The sequence below is a fragment of the Molothrus aeneus genome, chromosome W (assembly GCF_037042795.1).
Source record: "Molothrus aeneus isolate 106 chromosome W, BPBGC_Maene_1.0, whole genome shotgun sequence".
NCBI classification, from domain to species: Eukaryota; Metazoa; Chordata; class Aves; order Passeriformes; family Icteridae; genus Molothrus; species Molothrus aeneus.
In genome coordinates this window covers 6,378,645-6,399,354 of record NC_089679.1, presented here as the reverse complement: position 1 = coordinate 6,399,354, position 20,710 = coordinate 6,378,645, and the positions used below count along the sequence as shown (strand labels likewise).

Sequence of the window (20,710 nt, the reverse complement as noted above, 5' to 3'; positions counted from 1 at the left end):
AGAAATTGATAGTAATTAGGAGTTAATCAGATAATATACATAATCAATAACACATATTAAATTAGATAATGATCAAGTATTAAAACACTGAACTGTCATCTCAGAGTCTGCAACAGCTGATAAACCTCAAATCAGTAGAGAATTGGAAAATCATGTCTGGACAATGGCTTTCCAAGCTCACTTTAAAAGTAGGTTCAGCTGTCATATATATAAAGGGTCAAATTGCCAAGCCAAAGTGACTTGAATACTTTTTGTAGAAGCTTGGCTAAAGCCCAAACTCTAATTGGTGGATGTCACTCAACACATTTTTAAAACAAGGCTCTTAAGAATAGAAGTTATGAGTAAAAACCTTAGGGTTAAAAACTAATCAAACCATCTAACAATTGAATCCCTATGAAGTTTCCTTTAGGATAGAGATTCTTCGAACACAGCAAACTGCTGGAATACTTCTGTAAAAATAACTGAGAATTTGAACAATACATGCTTAAAATAAAAACAGAATGATTTTGCTGAAGAAATTACAAAGAGAGTGTGGTAAAGCAGTTGCAATTTTTTGTGATGTAGATTTGAGCATAGGTAAAAGCTTAAGTTTCAATTAGCTGCAAATAATCTTGGATATATAAATTTCTAATAATTATAGTAAAAGCAGCTTTGAACTCCTCCAGTGAAAACTGCAAAGATCAACTTTTTTTTTTTTTTTTTTTTTTTTTTTTTTTTTAATTCCTGCCAATCGGCGGGGCTCCGGCCACCATGGGGCAATTGGAGCCACCCTGGGGGGAGGGAGTGGAGGTCAGAGCCACCCACAGGAAAGGGGGGACAGAGTGGGGGGCTGAGCCGCTTGCAGGGAAGGGGGGAGGACACCAGGGTGGGGGGGGCTGCCTGGCCGCAGGAAAACCGACTGCACGCTGGGGAGGGATCAAACTTGCTCCAGGGTGTCAGGGGAGCGGGGAAGCCCAACCTTCCCCGCACTGCTGCCACTGCTATTACGCTTGGTTAGTTTGTGTTCAGTTGCCATCCTCCCAAACACCCGTGATGGGAACCTGTGTGCTGGGAGGGGGGGGAAGGAAATGAATCTTTTGTTATACCAAATGTGTTTTTTCCCTCCTTTTCCCAGCATACTGACTTACGCATGCACTATAACCTTATTCTCAGTGGGGATTTATGCTGTATTTCTCCCCATTATTTTACCTCCCACAACCAAAGTCCAGACTTCTCTCCGTGGCTGCACTTTTTCACATGCTCATCCATCCACGTGTGTCCTGGTTTAGGGCAAATTTGGGAGAGAATCTCCAAAGGGGGCCCCTCCAGATAGCTAACCCACATGGCCCCTCCCCTCAACCAGTTTGGGAAGAATTCCTCAGACAGAAGTGGAAAGAACCTGTTTATTTAACAGGCACAGCACCCCCCCAGCACACAAAATAAACAATACCAAATGACACCACTCTTTCACTGCTCTGAAAATGATGACAAATTCAGAAAGTCTCTCTTGGGGGTGGTCGCTCTGTTATCAATCCCTCTGGCACTGGGGCAGCTGCTGCAGGCCACAGGGTGCAAACTCTCGGTGTTTCCAGGTCCCAGTCCGAAGCAGGTTTGAGTAGTTCCAAAAAAAGGAAAGGAGAAACAGTCCAGGAAGAAATTTGGACTGTTTAGCTAAACGAGCTAATGAGCAGAAGCAAGAGCAAGCAGAAGCAAAGCAGAAGCAAGAGCGAGAGAACAAAGCGAAAAGCAAAAGTAAAAAAGCAAAAAAAGCACTACGTACTGCCCTGTCTAAGTGTCCCGCCAGCCATGGGGGAGCAGCTGATAAGAAAACCCAAACAAAACTTTCACTCTTCAGAGCCAGTCTTGCAGGCACAGAACAGAATATCCAGCATAAACAGAACACATGAATGGGGATACAAGCATCATAACGTCACCCTAGGACATTCCACCCCTTATCCCCATATCGGCAACATACTACCACACATCATGCATTTATTCACATAAAACTTCCCTCTGTTGCCCCAAAAATTACAAGCAATACCCATCATGCCCTCATCACATCCCCACACTGGACCACTGAATCCAGGCCCCATACTACAGAGCTGCAGGATTCCCCCCTTTCACTTTACTCACTCAAAGCTCCATCTTCCACTTGCTCAGACCTTCGACACTTACACATTTCCTTCTATCTCATGTCTGTATGGTTTAATGTACAGACAATGGCAGTAACATCCAACGAACAGTGATATTGCATATCATTTTCACCCCACAATCAGATCTCCCTGAGGTACACATCGTGTTGTTCCATCTCTTTGCATTATCCACCATGTGCAACCTGGTCCCTGAGCAAAGACAACCCCACAAATGGGTTTGTCTGTACTCGAGGCAGAATTGATCCACACAGTCTTCCCTAACAAACCTCTGACATTTACCACTGGGACTTCATCTATTATATTCAGGGACTCAGACTGGGCAGGACCTGCTTGGTTGGTGAAACCTTGGGTGTTAACTAACCAGGTGGCCTTTGCTAAATGCTGCTCCCAATTTTTGAAAGATCCCCCACCCAAAGCTTTCAACTGGGTTTTTAGTAGTCCATTGTACCTCTCTACTTTTCCTGCAGCTGGTGCATGGTAGGGGATATGGTACACCCACTCAATGCCATGTTCCCTAGCCCAGGTGTTGATAAGGCTGTTCTTGAAATGAGTCCCATTGTCTGACTCAATCCTCACAGGGGTACCATGCCTCCAAAGGACCTGCTTTTCAAGGCCCAGGATGGTGTTACGGGCAGTAGCATGAGACACAGGGTAGGTTTCCAGCCATCCAGTGGTGGCTTCCACCATGGTCAGCACGTAGCGCTTGCCTTGGCATGTCTGGGGCAGTGTGATGTAGTCAATCTGCCAGGCCTCCCCATACTTGTACTTGGACCACCGCCCACCATACCATAGGGGCTTCACTTGCTTGGCCTGTTTGATGGCAGCACACATCCCACAGTCATGGATAACCTGTGAAATACTGTCCATGGTTAAATCCACCCCTCGGTCTCATGCCCACTTATAGGTGGCATCCCTGCCCTGATGGCCTGAGGCATCATGGGCCCATCGAGCTAGGAATAACTCTCCCTTGTGTTCCCAATCTAGGTCAATCTTGGACACCCCTATCTTTGCAGCCTGGTTTACCTGCTCACTGTTTTGGTGCTCCTCATTAGCTCTACTCTTGGGGACATGGGCATCTACATGGCGGACTTTCACAGGTAGCCTCCCTACCCTGGTAGCAGTGTCTTTCCACTCATCAGCAGCCCAAATTGGTTTTCCTCTACGCTGCCAGTTAGCCTCTTTCCACTTTTCCAGCCATCCCCACAGACCATTGGCTACGATCCATGAATCAGTGTAGAGTTAGAGCTTTGGCCACTTCTCTCTTTCTGCAATGTTTAGGGCCAGTTGAACAGCTTTGAGTTACACAAGTTGACTTGATGCACCTTCTCCTTCAGTGGCCTCTGCGACGTGTCTTGTGGGGCTCCATACGGCTGCTTTCCACTTCCAGTTCATCCCTACAATGCGACAGGAACCATCAGTGAAAAGAGCGTAGCGCGTTTCCTTTGGTGGCAGTTGGTTATATGGAGGAGCCTCTTCAGTCCGTGTCACTGGTTCTTGTTCTTCATCTGTGACACCAAAATTCTCACCTTCGGGCCAATTTGTAATTACCTCCATTATCCCAGGGCGATTCAATCTACCTATACGGGCATGCTGAGTCATAAGAGCAATCCACTTGCTCCATGTAGCACTGGTGGCATGGTGAGTGGAGGGAACCTTGCTTTTGAACATCCACCCCAGCACCGGTAGTCGGGGTGCCAGGAGGAATTGTGCTTCTGTACCAATCACTTCTGAGGTGGCTTGAACTCCTTCATAGGCAGCCAAGATTTCTTTCTCTGTGGGAGTGTAGTTGGCTTCAGAGCCTCTGTAGCTTCGACTCCAAAATCCCAGTGGTCGACCCCGAGTCTCCCCAGGCATCTTCTGCCAAAGGCTCCAGGACAAGCCATTGTTCCCGGCTGCAGAGTAGAGCATGTTTTTCACCTCTGGTCCTGTCCTAACTGGGCCAAGGGCCACCGCATGAGCGATCTCCTGCTTAATTTGGGCAAAAGCTTGTTGCTGCTCCGGGCCCCAGTGGAAAGTGTTCTTCTTGCGGGTGACCAGGTAAAGAGGGCTCACAATCTGGCTGTACTCAGGAATATGCATTCTCCAAAAGCCTATGGCACCTAGGACAGCTCGTGTCTCCTTCTTATTGGTTGGTGGAGACATTGCTGTGATCTTGTTGATGACATCTGTAGGAATCTGACGCTGTCCATCTTGCCACTTTACTCCTAGGAACTGAATCTCACGAGCTGGTCCCTTTACTTTGCTCTTTTTAATGGCGAAACCAGCTCCCAGGAGGATTTGGATAATTTTCTCTCCTTTCTCAAACACTTCCACGGCTGTGTTCCCCCACACAATGATGTCATCAATATACTGTAGCTGTTCTGGAGCCTCACCCTTTTCTAGTGCAGCCTGGATCAGTTCAAGGCAGAGGGTAGGACTGTGTTTCCACCCCTGGGGCAGTTGGTTCCAGGTATACTGCACTCCCCTCCACGTGAAGGCAAACTGAGGCCTGCATTCTGCTGCCAGAGGAATGGAGAAAAATGCATTGGCGATGTCTATAGTGGCATACCACTTCGCTGCTTTGGACTCCAGCTCATACTGGACCTCTAACATGTCTGGCACGGCAGTGCTCAGTGGTGGAGTCACTTCATTCAATGCATTGTAGTCCACAGTCAATCTCCATTCTCCTTCAGATTTACACACAGGCCACATGGGGCTGTTGAAGAGTGAGTGGCCCTTGCTGACCAGCCCTTGGCTCTCCAGCTCTCGGATCATCTTATGGATGGGGATCACAGCATCTCAAGTAGTTCTATACTGTCAGCGATGCACCATCAAAGTGGCAATTGGTACCTGGTTGGTCTTCCCCCTTCAGAAGTCCTACTGTAGATGGATTTTTTGACAGTCCAGGCAAGGTGTTCAATTGCTGGATGCCCTCTGTCTCTACAGCCGCTATCCCAAATGCCCACCTGAGTCCATTTGGGTCTTTGAAATACCCACTTCAGAGGTAATCTATGCCCAAAATACATGGGGCCTCTGGGGCAGTCACAATAGGGTGTTTCTTCCACTCATTTCCAGTCAGGCTCACATCAGCTTCCACCAAAGTCAAATCCTGTGATCCCCCTGTCACACCAGCAATAGAAACAGACTCTGTCCCCACATATCTTGATGGGATTAATGTGCACTGTGCACCAGTATCAACTAAAGCTTTATATTCTTGTGGTTCCGATGTGCCAGGCCAATGAATCCACACAGACCAGGAAACATGGTTTTCCCTAGCCTCTACCTACCTAGAGGCAGAGCCCCTCTAAGCCTGGTTATCCTTCTTTCCTTGGACATATGTCTTGGAGATCCCTTCAAGGGGATCAGACATATCATCATCATCATACCTGGCAGTTCGGCTACAGGCAACTGGAGTTGCTTTCCTTCTGGTGGAACTTCCTCTCTGAGCCCTGTCTTCCTTCAATTCATGCACCCATTGCTCCAGAGTAGCAGTACGTTTTCCATCCCATCTCCTCATGTTTTCTCCGCAATCACGCAGGAAGAACCACAGCTCTGTTCGTGAGGTGTACCTTCTCTCTCCATCTGGGGAATGTCTGCACTGGGTACCAGAACCTCTGATCTGTACTGCTGAGATTTGGAGAAGGTCTTCTTTAATCTCCTCTCTGAGCTTCTTGTGATTCTCCTCTATCTTGTCCTCTAATTTCTGCAGACGTGTTTCCACCGCTGCGATTCTGGCATGTTTTGGGCCCTGTACAGCATCTGCATATGCTCGGAGCTTCTTTGCCATATCAAGCATGGTCTCATCCCTCTCATCCCGCTTCATTATGGCTAAAGCAGAAGCATATTCGTGTGGCCCAAGTTGTACAAGTTTTTGCCACATCACAGACGTGCATGTTACCAGGTCTTTATTCCTAGTTGTTATGTCATCTGAGAAGATAATCCCTGCCACTGCCATTTCTCTCAGATGTTGGATCCCTTGTTCTATGGTCTTCCACTGGGTTTGCTGCATATAAAGATCATCTGCACACAGGTATCTTTGTGCAACACTTTCCAAGACCCGTGCCCAGAGGCTCTGAGGGTTAGCCCCCCTCATCATTCCTTGGTCGATGACAGGATCATGTGACAGGGATCCCAAATGCCTCGCTTCAGTGCCATACAGAATTGTAGCCTCGCCTGCAGAATCCCAGAGACGGACTAACCAACTAATTATAGATTCATCAGATCGTCGAGTGTAATCCTTCCTTAGGCCATGAAGGTCCTTCAGGGCAAAGGACTCAGTATTGGCTTCTGATCTTGCACCTGTTGCTTTGACTCCAGATTTTATGTCAGGAAGCGTTGAGGGTCCTTCTCCTGCATCATCATCATCATCATCCACTGGTCAATCGGTCTTGTCTGTGCACTTTCCACTTCTAGTGCTAGTAGCAACAGCCATTGGTTGAGGCTTATTGTCTGGTTTAGCTGCTGGCTTAGGCTCACTATCTGGTTTGGCTGCTGGCTTTGAGCCTGGGGTGTTGGCTGTAGCTTGAGTGACTGGGGTAGCTGCTGATTTATCTCCCTGCCCCCCTTCCTGTGTCTGCTGCCCTAGAGTATCTAGCAGTGTGCAATAAGCATATGCCAGGGCCCAGCTCACTGCAATGATCTTTTTCTCCTTAGGGTCATCATGGTAGTTCTCTTTCAGGCATTTCCCCACCTCGGCTGGGTTCTGAATTTGTTCATGTGGAAAGTCCCAGACTATAGGGTCAGAGAATTCCTTAAGGATTTGGCCCATATCCTCCCATGTCCCACACCACTCAAGATTTTCCATGCCTGGGTCTACTCCTGGGCCAGGGGTCTCATCAGCCTGTCTAGAAATCTCAGCCCTCATTCTAGAGAAGCTGCAGACTGTATAGAGGAAGCTTACCAGATTAAATATCAGAAAGATGGTCTCTTTAACATTCAGGGGAAACTGAACATTCTCCAATAGTGATGTAACAGATTCAGAGGAGAAGAAGGAAAGAAAAGGCTGAAAAGCCTCATCCCCTGCTCCTCCTCTAACAAGCTGGGTGCATAACCATAGCCATGAACCATTCATACCTGGAACAGACCCCAGCACCTTTATAAACTTCTTACAAATCATTGCCACCAAGCCCAGCAGGATAGCTATTCTGGTCACTGCCCCTCTGCTGTAAGAACTACATATTAGGGACAATAGTAGAGCTATTTCTGGATAAGAAAATAAACCTAGGGACCATATAGGTGTTAAGATCTTATTAAGATTTCAAGAAAACCTAGGGATCAGAAATGTATGCAAGCCTTCACCCCAAGAGACATTATGAATTCAAAAAACATGGCTATTAACTGCTTTATACCAACACAGAGTAATGGCAACCAAAATGCACTCAAAACGGGATTTTTTTCAACTTTCTCTCAAGCCCCATGCATTGGGCACCAAATTTTGTCCTGGTGTAAGGCAAATTTGGGAGAAAACTTCCAAAAGGGGGCCCCTCCAGAAAGCAAACCCACACGGCCCCTCCCCCCAACTGGTTCGGGAAAGATTCCTCAGAGACAAGTGGAAAGAACCTGTTCATTTAACAGGAAAAACACGGCCCAGCACACAAAATGAACAATACCGAATGACATCACTCTTTCACCACTCTGAAAATGATGACAAATTCAGAAAGTCTCTCTTGGGGGTGGTTGCTCTGTTATCAATCCCTCCAGGGCTGAGGGTAGCTGCTGCAGGCCACAGGGTGCAAACTCTTGGTGTTCCCAGGTCCCAGTCTGAAGCAGGTTTGAGTAGTTCCAAAAAAGGGAAAGGAAAAACAGTCCAGGGAAAAATTTGGACTGCTTAGCTGAACTAACTAATGAGCAGAAGCAAGAGCAAGAGCAAAGCAGGAGCAAAGCAGAAGCAAGAGCAAAGCGAAAAGCAAAGCAAAAAGCAAAAAAAGCACTACGTACTGCCCCGTCTAAGTGTCCCGCCAGCCATGGGGGAGCAGCTGATAAGAAAACCCAAACAAAACTTTCACTCTTCAGAGCCAGTCTTGAAGGCACAGAACAGAATATCCAGCATAAACAGAACACATGAATGGGGATACAAGCATCATAACGTCACCCTAGGACACCAGGTGAGTGCTGGGTTGGTAGGTTGAATATTTGTGTTGGGTATTTCCCCTCTGGTAATTGCCAGATTTGCATTGGAAGACCTTCAGAGAGGACACACCTGACAAGGAAATACATCTGAAATCTCCTAATAGCACTTTATAGTTCTTACAGATAAACAAATGAGGACTTTTCTTCCCTAGATCCTGTTGAGGTAGTCAGCAGCTTGAAGCAGGTAGATTTCTACCTATGCATAAATGACAAGTATTCCCGAGGCCCAAGAGAGGGAGACCATTTGCTACAAGACCATTGAGAGTTTATGAGCAAAAAAGGAATAAATATTCAACGCAGAGTTTTCCCAGGTGTTACTGACATGATGGTCTTTTACATCAATTTAAAATTAGAGAAAAAAATCAGATTGCTGATTATTATGTTTTGCTTTAATCTTATGAAGGTTTATATATGACTGAATGGTCCAGCCCAGAGGGTGGTGGTAAATGCTGTTAAAGCCATTTGGTGGCCAGTCACAAGTGGTGATCACCAGGGTTCAGTTTTGGGGCAAGTCCTGTTTAATATCTTTAACAATGATCTGAGTGAGGGGATCAAGTGCACCTTCAGTAAATTTGTAGACAACACCAAGTTGGGTGTGAGTGTTGATCTGCTGGAGGGTAGGAAACTCTGGAGGAGGATCTGGACAGACTAGATCTATGGGCTTAGGCCAATTGCATGAGGTTCAACAAGGCCAAGTGCCAAGTTATGCACTTGGGTCACAACAACCCCCTGTAGTGCTTCTGGCCTGGGAAAGAGTGGCTGGAAAGCTGCCCAGAGGAAAAGGAACTGGGAGTGCTGGTTGACAGCAGCTGAACATGAACCAGCAGTGTGTCCAGGTGGCCAAGAAGGCCAATGGCATCCTGGCTTGTATTAGTAATAGTGTGGCCAGCAGGACCGGGGGAGTGATTGTCCCTCTATACTTGGCAGTGGTGAGGCCACACCTTGAGTACTGTGTTCAGTTCTGGGCCACACTATTGCTAGTACAAGCCACTCACTCCAGGAAAGACATTGAGGTGTTGGAGTGTGTCCAGAGAAGGGCAACAGAGCTGGTGAAGGGTCTAGAGAGTATGTTCTATGAGAAGTGGCTGAGGGTACTAGGGTTGTTCAGTCTGGAGCAAAGGAGGCTCGGGGTGACCTTATTTCCATCTACAACTACCTGAAGGAGGTTGTAGTGAGGTGTAGGTCGACCTCTTCCCCCAGGTAACCAGAAATAAGACAAGGAGGAAATGGCCTCAAGTTGCATCAGGGAAGGTTCAGGTTGGATATTAGGAAAAATTTATTCACTCAAAGAGTGGTTAAGCATTGGAACAGGCTGCCCAGGGAGATGGTAGAGTCACCATCCCTGGAGGTATTCAAAAAACAAGTGGACATGATGTTCGTGGTATGATTTAGTGGGCATGATGGTATTAGGTCAAAGCTTTGAGTTGATGATCTTACAGGTTTTTTTCAACCTTAATGATTCTATGATTCTTTTAAACACCAGTGACTTGTTTATTTTACTTTGAATTATCATGTAAGGGAAACCTACTTTTCATTTCCAGGGCAAGCCTTAAATCTCAGTATGTTGTTTAATAAAATATTTTTCTGTTACTAAGAAGATAGCATTGCTAAGAAAAATCGATATTTTAGTTTCTCTCTCTTTGCTAAAGCAGTGGACTAGGGAATGAGATACATGAACAGAAGTCTCAGCTCTGCCAGAGAGTTTATGGGTGGTATTGGTTGGATTTAAAAGGACATAACTTTGCATATCCCAAAGTCATGTCATATCTGAGACAGTGACTCAGGGTCTTTCTTAGAGAACTCTCTTGAAATGCGGTTCTATTAGCTATAGATGGAGTCTGGAATCAGTAGACACTTGCATGTCTAAGCTAAATAAAATAAATCCTTCTCTTTATTGTCTGATCCTTTTCTAGATTGTCTGTGTTAAATTGGTGTAAAAATCTTTCCTTTTTACTCATCTTTCTGGAACCCCCTCAGGGCTTCTCTGGTTCTGCATGTGCTGCCTAGTGCAATAATGCCCTGATACAGTTACAGACCATGAGGTCTTACTTGCATTTTAGGTCATCATCATCAAGTTTTAAGTCACTACTTTACTGGGAGTTTGTTACATGTAGTAAATGTATATCGTACATGTATACTATACATGTACTGTATGCAGTGCTGAAAGAACAAAGCCTGAACATCAGTTTCATTGAGGATCATGCCTGAAATGTAAATTATAAAGCGAATGTGAACATCTAATAAGAATCTAGACATTAACATGTGTCCTGGTTCTGACCAGGATGGGGTTATTTTTTGCAGTAGCCAGGAGGGGATATGGCTAGGACTTGGATGTTATTCTATACCATCTCATGTCATTGCCAGGGGCTACCTCTGGGACTCTATTAATAATTGCACCCAGCCTCTGAGAAGAACAGGGGAGGATGATTTTCCCCAGCTTTTCATGCCCTTTTTCTCCTTCAGGCCTGGTACAACAGCTCTTAAGAATTTTGAATTTTCTTTGAATGTTAAGGAAAGCATGTTCTTCTTGCTAAATCTGCCAGGTCTCCTCAGTAAGATCCACACCATGTTATAGTGTCAGAACAGAGATTTCTAGGATGGTCAGTCAGAGATCTGCCCCAAAGGTAGATAGCCATGAGTGGCATGAAATGTGGGAGGACATGGGCTAGTATTTGGAGGACTTCTTTCCTCCAATGCTTTGGAATTTCACTCCTGAACAATGACAGGGCACTGTTAAAGTGATAAAATATGTGAAAAAAAATTGCAGTGGCAACTCCAGATAGGCACTAAATTATGCAACATACTGGGACCTGGCTACTAGTTCTCACACACTGCTTGTTACTAGACAGCATCCTCAGGGAGAGGAGGAGGGAGTACAGACCAACAGGCACCATGTCCACTCAAACTGCAGCTGAACCAGAGGAACAACCTGTGCCAGTAGCAGTCACCCCTACACAGAACAAGAAATCCAAATCCAAGATCAAATCAGTTCACTTAGGGAGGGATGAAGAGGAAGCAGGGCCCTCAGAAGAGGAGGAAGAGGCAGGGACAGAGATAATCACCCAATCCCTATCCCCAGGTGAGCTGCAAGATATTCAAAAAGATTTCAGCTGCCAGTTGAATGAGCCCCTGGTGACCTGGCTGTTGCCTTCTTGTGAAGGCCGCGGTGACCTGGTTTCAGAGTCCAGCACGGCGATCTCCTCCTTGGGATCCTTCGTGGCCAATAACGGACGCTGACACCAATGTGGTGGACGGTTAAAGGCCTTTATTGAGGGGTCTCGAGGGTATTTATGGACTAAGGGGCTTCTCTACGTCAGACGGGGGTCTGGCTATACTTTCTAGGGTTAGTATGGAGTGGAAAGTTACTGGCATGCATAGGTTAGGGGGGCTACACGTCTGGCTACATTCCAAGGGTGATCCTTATCTATGGGGAGAGGGGCAGAAGGATTCCTGTAATTTTCCGTCACAGCCCGAAATCTTCCGAACGCCTGTCCCTATGCCTACTACACTTCCCCCCCCTCTTTCACAAATGAACGAGGTAGTCTTATACATAGGTACTGAAATGAGGTAGGAGGTTGAGATCTGACTAGGGAAAAGGGTCTTGGGAAACCTGAGTAAGTTTCTGCCAGGCAAGTCTCTCGTGACTGGCAGTGTTCTCTGTTGAATTCACAGTAACTGTTGCTGTCCCACGAACAGGATGTTTGTCCATTCTAGGCGGGCCTGAACGAATGAGACTAGCTTGTTCAGCAGGCATGGCCCGAAGGTAATAGCTAAAAGCAGCATTGCCACTGGACCTATTAGGGTAGAAATTAGGGTGGTTAACCATGGTGATTGATTGAACCAGGATTCGAACCAGCCCTGTTGGGCTTCCCTGTCTTTCTGTCTCTGAGCCAGTCTGTTTCGGAGTTCTGCCATGGAGTCTCTAACGACTCCTGTGTGGTCAGCGTAGAAACAACATTCTTCTTTCAAGGCGGCACACAGGCCCCCTTGCTGCATGAACAGGAGATCCAGTCCTCGCCTGTTCTGCAGGACCACTTCCGAGAGCGAGGAGACTGACTTTTCTAGAAAGGAAATGGACTTCTCGATCCTCTGCAGGTCCTCATCGATGGTCATCTGCAGCTGAGACAGTCCTTGGTGTTGAGTTGCTAGGGCTGAGACACCTGTTGCTGTTCCAGCCGCTCCTAGGCCGAGCAGCATTGCGATAGTTATACCTGTTAATATCTCTCTCTTGTGGAGCCGGCTGTTTTCCTCGAAAAGGTGGTACACCTCCTCGTCTGAGTGGTACAGGATCCTAGGGATGATCAGAACTTGGACACAAAAGTCGTTAGAGTTATCGAATTTGGCAAGAGACACGCAGGGACTCACTCCAGATCTCTGGCAAACCCACATCCCAGATGCGGATGGGACTACCCACTTATTATTCTTCCTGTCAGGCTCAACTACTTCGGTGCAGACGTCGCCTTTCCGCTTAGCTAGGGTTGCATTGCCAAAGCATCTGCCCTGACCTGTGACTTGACTCAGGGTAATTCCCTTGCGGGGTGTGTCCCATCTGCACTGGCGAGGGGCATCGGCTGTGGAATAGCTGAAGGGGGTATCTAAAGCGATTCCTTCGTAAAAGGGGGGTTTAACATCGTAGCAAAGCCAGCAGGAGTCGGTTAGGTTAGGGTTAGATTCATTCAGGGATAGAAAGGTAGCTTCTAACATGCGAAGGATTGGGTCCGGGTCCGACCTGGCTGAGCGGCCTATCTGGAAGGCTTCCTCATCGCCAGTCGGGACCTCGCTGACCCTTGTGGGCAAGGGTTTGGGGTAGGTCATGTTTCTCCCTTTCTGTGTGCTTTTGATTACTTTGTTGGGCCCAACTGCTCTAGATGCTGACGGTTGGAGTCTGATAATTCGCACATTCACCCATTTTCCTGACCCTTGAAGGACTACTGTCCACGTTTTGCCTACGGCCCAGCTAGGGTGATTTGGCTGCAAGACTGTCATGTTATAGTGAGTGCATTTCCGGAATTTGGGGACTTTATGGTGGTTTCGATAGAAACTTCCCTGAAGGAAGACGGGTGTTTTGCAACCTGCGGGTGCCCAGGTGAACTGCAGGAATCTGTCGGGCTCTTGTGGGTCCCACCCAGGTCCTGATGGCTTGATATCCCGGTTGATCTTTACCTTGGGAGGAGTCACGTAGGAACTCGTGATTCCCACTCCTAGGAAGGTCACGCAGGGTCCTCTCTTGACCTTTGCGCTTGCGATCTCGAAGCCGTTGGCCCGGAGGGTTTCTGTGATTGTAGACACCAGGTGGTCCACCTGGCTCGTCGATGGTGCAGCGACTAGGATGTCGTCCATGTATTGGATGATGGTTGCGGCAGGGTAGGAATGTCGGACCGGCATCAGTGCTCTGTCCACGGTGATCTGGCAGATAACAGGACTGTCCACTAGGCCTTGTGGAAGCACCCTCCACTGGAAACGGAGGTTAGGCCGATTACCGTTCGGAAATGCCACGGAAAAGGCAAAGCGTTCTCTGTCGTCCGGATGCAGGGGTATCGAGAAGAAACAGTCTTTGATGTCCAGCACTGCGCACGGCTGTCCTTCAGGGATAGCTGAATTCATGGGTAGCAGTGTCTGGACTGGGCCCATGGGTCGAATCGTCTTGTTCACTTCTCTCAGGTCGTGGACGAGACGATAACCCTCTCCGGACCTTTTGGGGATTACAAACACAGGGGTGTTCCACGGACTGGTGGAGGGTTCTATGTGACCCTTTTGCAGTTCGCGGTTGACCAGTTCCAGCAAAGCTGCCACTCGAGGCTCTGACAAAGGCCACTGCTCCCTCCAAATAGGATCTGACGATTTCCAAGTCAATTTGATTGGCAGCAGGGGGTGTACAGCAGTGGCCCCTATGATAAATTTGTAATCTTGACTCCTAGCATAGCAAGGACGTCCCTCCCTATTAGTGGCGGAGAGTTTTGCAAAATGTAGGGGTAAATTGCTACTGTCTGTTCTGGTCCCTTGTTCGTGTGAAGTGTTATAGCCACCAGCTGGGTGCTTTTCCACGCCCGGGTTTGTCCCCCCACCCTATTCACTGGAGGGACTTCCTTAAACTGCCAATGTCTGGGCCAATGCGATTGGGGGAGAATCGTGCAGTCTGATCCCGTGTCTACCCAAAACTGAAGTCCTATGATGTGGGGGTCCCGACTGCCATAGAGGCGGCATGTCCCCCACACCCTCGGGGGTTCCTTCCCTATTTTCATGGCCAGGGCCACCCAGGGGTCCCGGTTTGGGGCGTCCCCTGCTGGTCCTGTAACGCTTGCTTGGCTTGTGATGATGGGTGGTGTGAGGGCACGGTTGGTGGTACTGCATAGCTCTGCCATTGTATCGCTGGCAGGGGTGTGATACTGACTGTCTCCTGTGGGAGCATAGGGTATGAAGGTCCCCTGCTCCACTGTGGGTTGACATAGATGGGCCGCCTCGCATCCATAGCGGGAGGGGGCCGAATGTGGCCCGCACGCCCCCCCCCTCTCCCGTTTCCCCGGGGCCGGGATCTACAGTCCCTAGCGAGGTGACCTCTCTTCCCACAGTTCCAGCAGGTCCCTTTGGGGCGCTGCTGGGGCGAGGGTGTCGCCTGAGGAAGCTGTGCTGGCTGGGGGCAGCTGGCCGCGACATGACCTGACTGGCCACATTTAAAGCAGGCCATCGCACTGGTTAGGGTGTGGACGGCTGCTTGGAGTGGGGTCAGCTGTTCTTCCCTCACAACATGCTTAATCATGTCAGCCAGGCTGGCCCCGGCTGGCAGGGAACGCAATATATCTTTGGTTACGGTGTTACATTGCTGCCGAAGGCAGTCGGTTATCACCGGACCTTTAGCAACAGCGGGTAAGTTAGAAGAGTCCACCGCAGCCTGAAGGCGGTCAACAAATTGTGTAAAGCCTTCACCCTCCCCCTGTTTGATGGTCGACCATGGTGTCGGTCTGTCCACAACCCTGGATGCGGCGCGTATAGCTTCTCTGGCCGCCCGGGAAGTCGCCCTGACCTCCTCTGTCCGAAGCTGCGCAGCTTGTTGCTGGGGTGTGGCTACTTCGTCATGCTTCCCCAACAACCTAGATAAACTCGACCCGTGGAGTGGCTGCCCTTCCCCCGCTGCCTGAGCGAGCATGGCCGTACATCGGTCTGTCCATTCCTGTTTAAATATTATCAAACCCGCCCCATCAAAAAGCATACGGCTTATTTGCACTATATCAAAAGGGAGTAAATCATCATTGCTAAAAAGACCGTCCACGAGAGTGGAAACTACTCCTGAGTTAATTCCCTTTTCCGAAATAGCTTTTACTATTGTTTGAACGTCTTTGGAATTAACGGGAGTATACGTTCTTTGCTGGTTCCCCTGGGGTCCTGTAATTCTCACCGGGAAGGCATGCACCGATGCTGCGGGTGCCCATCCCGCGCATTCGATTTTGATTTTACCCCAGTCAGTGAGTTCGTATTGGGGCTGGTTCCCGACTGTGTTAAAGGTTTCATTCGGTTTCGTCCGAAACCGCATTGATTCAGTTTTCTCTGCTTCCGAGTCGCTGCTGGACTCGGTGGGCTCTGTAGAGCAATCCGAGGAGCTGTGGCTCTCTTCAGAGTCGGAAGTCGACTGCCAGTGAACTTCCGGTCTCTGCTGCCGTTTTGTTCGGCTTCGGCCCCGCTCCTCCCCTCGGGGGCGGTGCCGGTGCCGCCCCCTGGGCTCGTCCCGCCTCCCGCAGGGAGGGATCTCTCCCATATATGGTGGCATCAGTGGGCGCGGCTCCCGAGCAAGTGTCCGCCCTCTGCCGCACCCCCATGCATGCGTGTCTGCTGGGATCCACAGCTCCCGGCTGGGCATGGGCTCAGCGCTGGTTTCCCGCGCATGCGTGTTCGCGGCTGGCCCCGTCTCTGGGTTCTTCCCGCCGCGGGCTGGCGGGCTCCGCCCCTCCTCCCGGCCACCCGCGCCATATTCAAACGGGTAGGGCGGCGGATCCCCTCCGCCGCTCGCCCGCGCGCCAGCCCTCTCGATATTTCGGGCTTCTGCCGCCAACCCCTCCCAAAAGGACCGTGCGAGTACCTCCGCTTCTTGCGCTAAGTCGGCTATCGGCGGGGAAGGGATGGGCGAGGGGTCCACGGGCACCCCGGGGGGCTCCGGAGGTGGTCTGGGCCCCGGCGGGTCCCCCGAAGGGGTCCGCGGGTCCCCCGGGGGCTCCGGGGGCTCTGGGCTCGGGGAGGGATGGGATGTGCCCGGCCCCCGCGTTTCCCCGTTTTTAATCGGGTCGCCACCGGGGGGGGTTCGCGTTATCGTCCCCTCCCCCCGCTGCGGCGTGATTAACAGACAGGAGCGCGCAGTGTTCCACGCCTCCTGTTCTTCTAATGCTTTGCGTAGGGCGGCTTCTGCCTTCCCCCACGCTTTCAGGCTTTTGCTGCTGCCTGTGGCTTTTGTGTCCTCTGCTAACGCAACAGTACATTTCTGCCACACCTCAGAGTGTAATATATCTATGGGTCGAGCAATGACCCCAAGCTCCAAGAGTCTCGTCAATGCGAGATTAAAATTCTTGAGCTCACATTTGATTCCCCATTGCATATGTATCAAACTTACGACCTTCGCTATTGCTTCCATACGAATCGCGATTCTTTGGGGCGTCCCCCTGTTTCGCCACAGTCGTTCCCGCGCTGTGGACGCTGTCCCCTGGCCAGGAGTATCCCCGTCGCCCGGACTCGTCGCTCCCGGGTTTCGGCACCACTATGTTGCCTTCTTGTGAAGGCCGCGATGACCTGGTTTCGGAGTCCAGCACTGCGATCTTCTCCTTGGGATCCTTCGTGGCCAATAACGGACGCTGACACCAATGTGGTGGACGGTTAAAGGCCTTTATTGAGGGGTCTCGAGGGTATTTATGGACTAAGGGGCTTCTCTACGTCAGACGGGGGTCTGGCTATACTTTCTAGGGTTAGTATGGAGTGGAAAGTTACTGGCATGCATAGGTTAGGGGGGCTACACGTCTGGCTACATTCCAAGGGTGATCCTTATCTATGGGGAGAGGGGCAGAAGGATTCCTGTAATTTTCCGTCACAGCCCGAAATCTTCCGAACGCCTGTCCCTATGCCTACTACACCTGGCTGCTTCAATTCTGGGATATCAAAGCCAACAATATGAAACTAGATGGTGGTAAAGCCTAACAACTGGGATCTCTATTCTGGAATGTAGGCACTGACAAGGGCATTGGGAAGTAGACAAAAACTCTCAGCCTTTGGAGGTGATTCCTTGTCTTGGTTTGAAAGACAGGTGTCTACTAAGGAAGGCAGGAGCCTCCTTAGGAATGGAAAATGTAATCATCTTCCCCCCCGAATTATTATAATTTTGAAATTAAGGGCCTCTCAGGCAAAGATATGAGGATAGGAATAACAGTTCTTTACTAGTATGTATAATAAAGAGTCCTGGTTTGAGAGGAAGTGAGTTTTTTGGGATGCTGTGGTCAAACCAGTAGGTGCTCAGATTTGAATATTGGCACCTGGTGTGGCCACTGAGGACATGGATACGCCTCTGAGAACACAAGGGGTTAAAAGCAGAGAACTCCCAGGGGGAAGCTCTCTTGGGTTCCGTCGGTGAAAGAGGTCAGACCTCCCCTGCCTGGCTGCAGGCTGGGCGGGGCAGGGGAAGCCATGCGGCTGGGTGAGGTAGGCCAGGCCTTGGACAGAGAGGGGAGGTGAAGGCCCTTGCAGGATAGAAGGGTGGAGGAACATTGGAGACTCATCGGGCAGCCCCCCACCAGAGAGAGAGAGAGAGCGAGCCTGTGCCTGTGCTTGTGCCACCTTGAAATTCGATATCATGTGCAGGCAGCACAGCCGGCCAGGAAGGAGAAGGGAGGGGCAGCGAGACGGTGCCCGGTAGGGCCGCATGGGAGTTCTGGAAAGGCAGAGCCTGATATTTTAACCCTTTTCTTGGATGATGGAGACCTTACAAATGTTGATCCTCCTGGAGCTGAATGAGAAGAGAGATAGGAATGAATAGCAGGAAATGGGCCAGTGTGATGCAAGTTTGTGCAAGTGAAAGATGTCCGAGAGAAGTTGAGAAGAATTCCAGGTGACAGGAGATGATGGAGTGGCCTTTGGCTGGACTTTTCTTGTATAGCCATGGACAGAACCATTTTTCCTGTGACACAGAGACTGCATTTAGGAGGCGGCAATGGCTCGGAGCCAAGAGAGTTCAGTGTTGTTATGTGAAGGAGTGCGTGAATAGAGACGACGGGTGAGGAGGGTGGTGGTGCCCTCGATCTTCAATGAAGAAGAAGAAGATCTCTGTTCTTGAGACCCCTCAGCCCCAGGGGGTGAAATTTGGGGGGGAACAGGTGTCCTGAAAGTGAGAGACTGTGCTCTTTTTGGAACTGGGAAAAGCACCCTTAAAAGGAAAACCCTAGAAGCAGCTCTGGTCCATGTGGAGTGGTGAGAGCACTGGACATGGAAGGAAGACATCACGATGGCAAATGTTCTCCGGGCAGTGCCACATGTGACATGGAAACACAAGAGGTCTCAACTGTGTTTCCAGGGGAAGCCTATAAGACAAGAGGGACTCTTCTCTTCTTGTTGAACTGAGATTTGATTATCTGAAGGGTGGTGATGGACTGAGAGCTAGTGATCTGAGGGATGGTAACTGAATTGAGAATCCAAGGTTTTGTCTTACTGTGATGTATTGGGAATTTGGTGGGGGGAGGAGGAATGTTTGGAGGGTTTTCATCCTGAGTTCTGTGTGTTTCTTTTATATATTGTAAGTTAATAAAGTTTTTTTTCCTTCTATTCCTAAGTTGGAGCCTGCTTTGCTCTATTCCTGGTCACATCTCACAGTAGACACCAGGGAGAATGTATTTTCATGGGGGCACTGGCATTGCGCCAGCATCAAACCATGACAAACAAGAACAACTACAGCATTAAGAACAAAAAGAACCACAAACCCAATAACAGCTTTCTTGGCTGCAGGCACTTCACCCTTTGGTGTAGTGATGGTCACAGCCAGCAAGGGCGCTGGTGGCTCCTGGTGGGCAGGACAGGTGTGATGATTCCCTCACAGCTGCAGGGGGTGCTGTGGCATGAGCTCTGGGAGCATGGGGCAATGGCGGCTCAACCAAGATGGGAAGGGATGGAAGATAGGCTTTCTTCACAAACCCCCTGGGGTAGCTGATCCCAGTGCCCCAGCAGGACTCTCAGAAGCAGCAAGCTAGAACAGCAGGATGTCTCGGCGGGCAGGAGATGCGGGGTTACAGTACAGCAAAAACTCAGAGCAGTCCCGAAGAAACGGCGGGGGTGGGGCAGCAGTGGCCCAGCTCCCAGCAGGGCAGGGAGAGGTGATCTCAGGATCCCAGGCACCCAAGCAGGGTCCCTTTCTTTTTGTGGGGTAGGTGTTAATAAGGTCCCAATTCAGTGGCTGCTCTTATGAGCAAAGGCTCACCCCATGGCAGAAAAAGCAGCTCTGGGCTGGGCTCCGGTGGCAGCAGCAAATTCCCTTCCCCAAGCAGCAGCTCTGACTTTTCTCCTCTGAAGCCAAGAGAGAAAGAGAGCCAGCAGCTGCCCCAGCCCCATCTTTTATCAGCCCAATTCTCTCAGCAGCTCTAACCCCTAGGATAGCAACTCCCAGATAAGAGAAGTGCAACCAGATGCCCTCCTCCCCTGAGCTTGGCCACTTCTTTTGTTTTTCTTAAGTACCTAGTCGTTAGTGTTTCCTAGCAACTTATGGGAAAAAATTCTATAAGTAAAAACGAACAAAAGGAAAGAAACCTAACCCCCAACACTCCTGTCAAGTGTGAGGGAAAGGTATTATCTCAAGGATGATCTAGTAGTGCACCCAAGCAGGTGGAATGCCATGGAGAAAGGTATCCAGTACCTGAGAAAATTAGGTATGCTGGAGGTAATCTATAGGGATTCGAATACCGAGCAGTCCCCTGTAGATCCAGATGAGGTCCAGTGTACACAATCCATGTGACAGAAGTTTGTACGGAGCGTGTCATCATTTTTAGCCAGCTCATTAGCATTAATGTCAATGAAAGAAGAACAAGCAGTGCTTCAGCTGACTACCTGACTCCAGCAATATGATGAGCACCCTTTTTCCTCCCTACCAACCTGCACCTCACCTCACTGGTGATGAGCCGAATGAAACAGGGGATTAAACAAGGAAGAAATATCAGACCAGCTGTAGCGCATAAAAGGAAGAAGCCTAACTTTTTCCACCATCCTATTCCCAATACATTATCCCACCAGCTAGTATTTAGCACTGATTCCCACTTTTGAACTGGCACATGGGTGATTTTTCTGATATCATTGACTATATCTAGGACAGCATCCCCATTGTAATCTATTTTTAAACAACAATCTGATGTATTTAATTTTCCACAAACACACCCTTCTTCAGCTAATAGATAGTCCAAAGCCAACCTATTTTGATACATGACTGCTCTTCTTTGGGTTTGTTGCCTTGATATTTATTC

The 20,710-nt window shown here is 49.2% G+C and overlaps 1 protein-coding gene across 2 annotated transcripts in view; it reads left to right on the top strand.

Moving 5' to 3' along the window:
• The window catches only part of LOC136568519 (SET-binding protein-like), a 237,074-nt gene that overhangs the window by 148,835 nt on the left and 67,529 nt on the right, over positions 1-20,710 (top strand). The window contains exon 3 of one of the 2 annotated variants that reach the window (XM_066568528.1): positions 18,190-19,028. The exons of the other annotated variant lie outside the window; for it this stretch is intronic. Within the exon in view, the coding sequence (XP_066424625.1) occupies positions 18,190-18,246 (57 nt within the window). The 3' untranslated portion in view covers positions 18,247-19,028. Of the gene's footprint in view, positions 1-18,189; positions 19,029-20,710 lie in introns of those variants that run through there. 2 annotated transcript variants of the gene reach the window in all.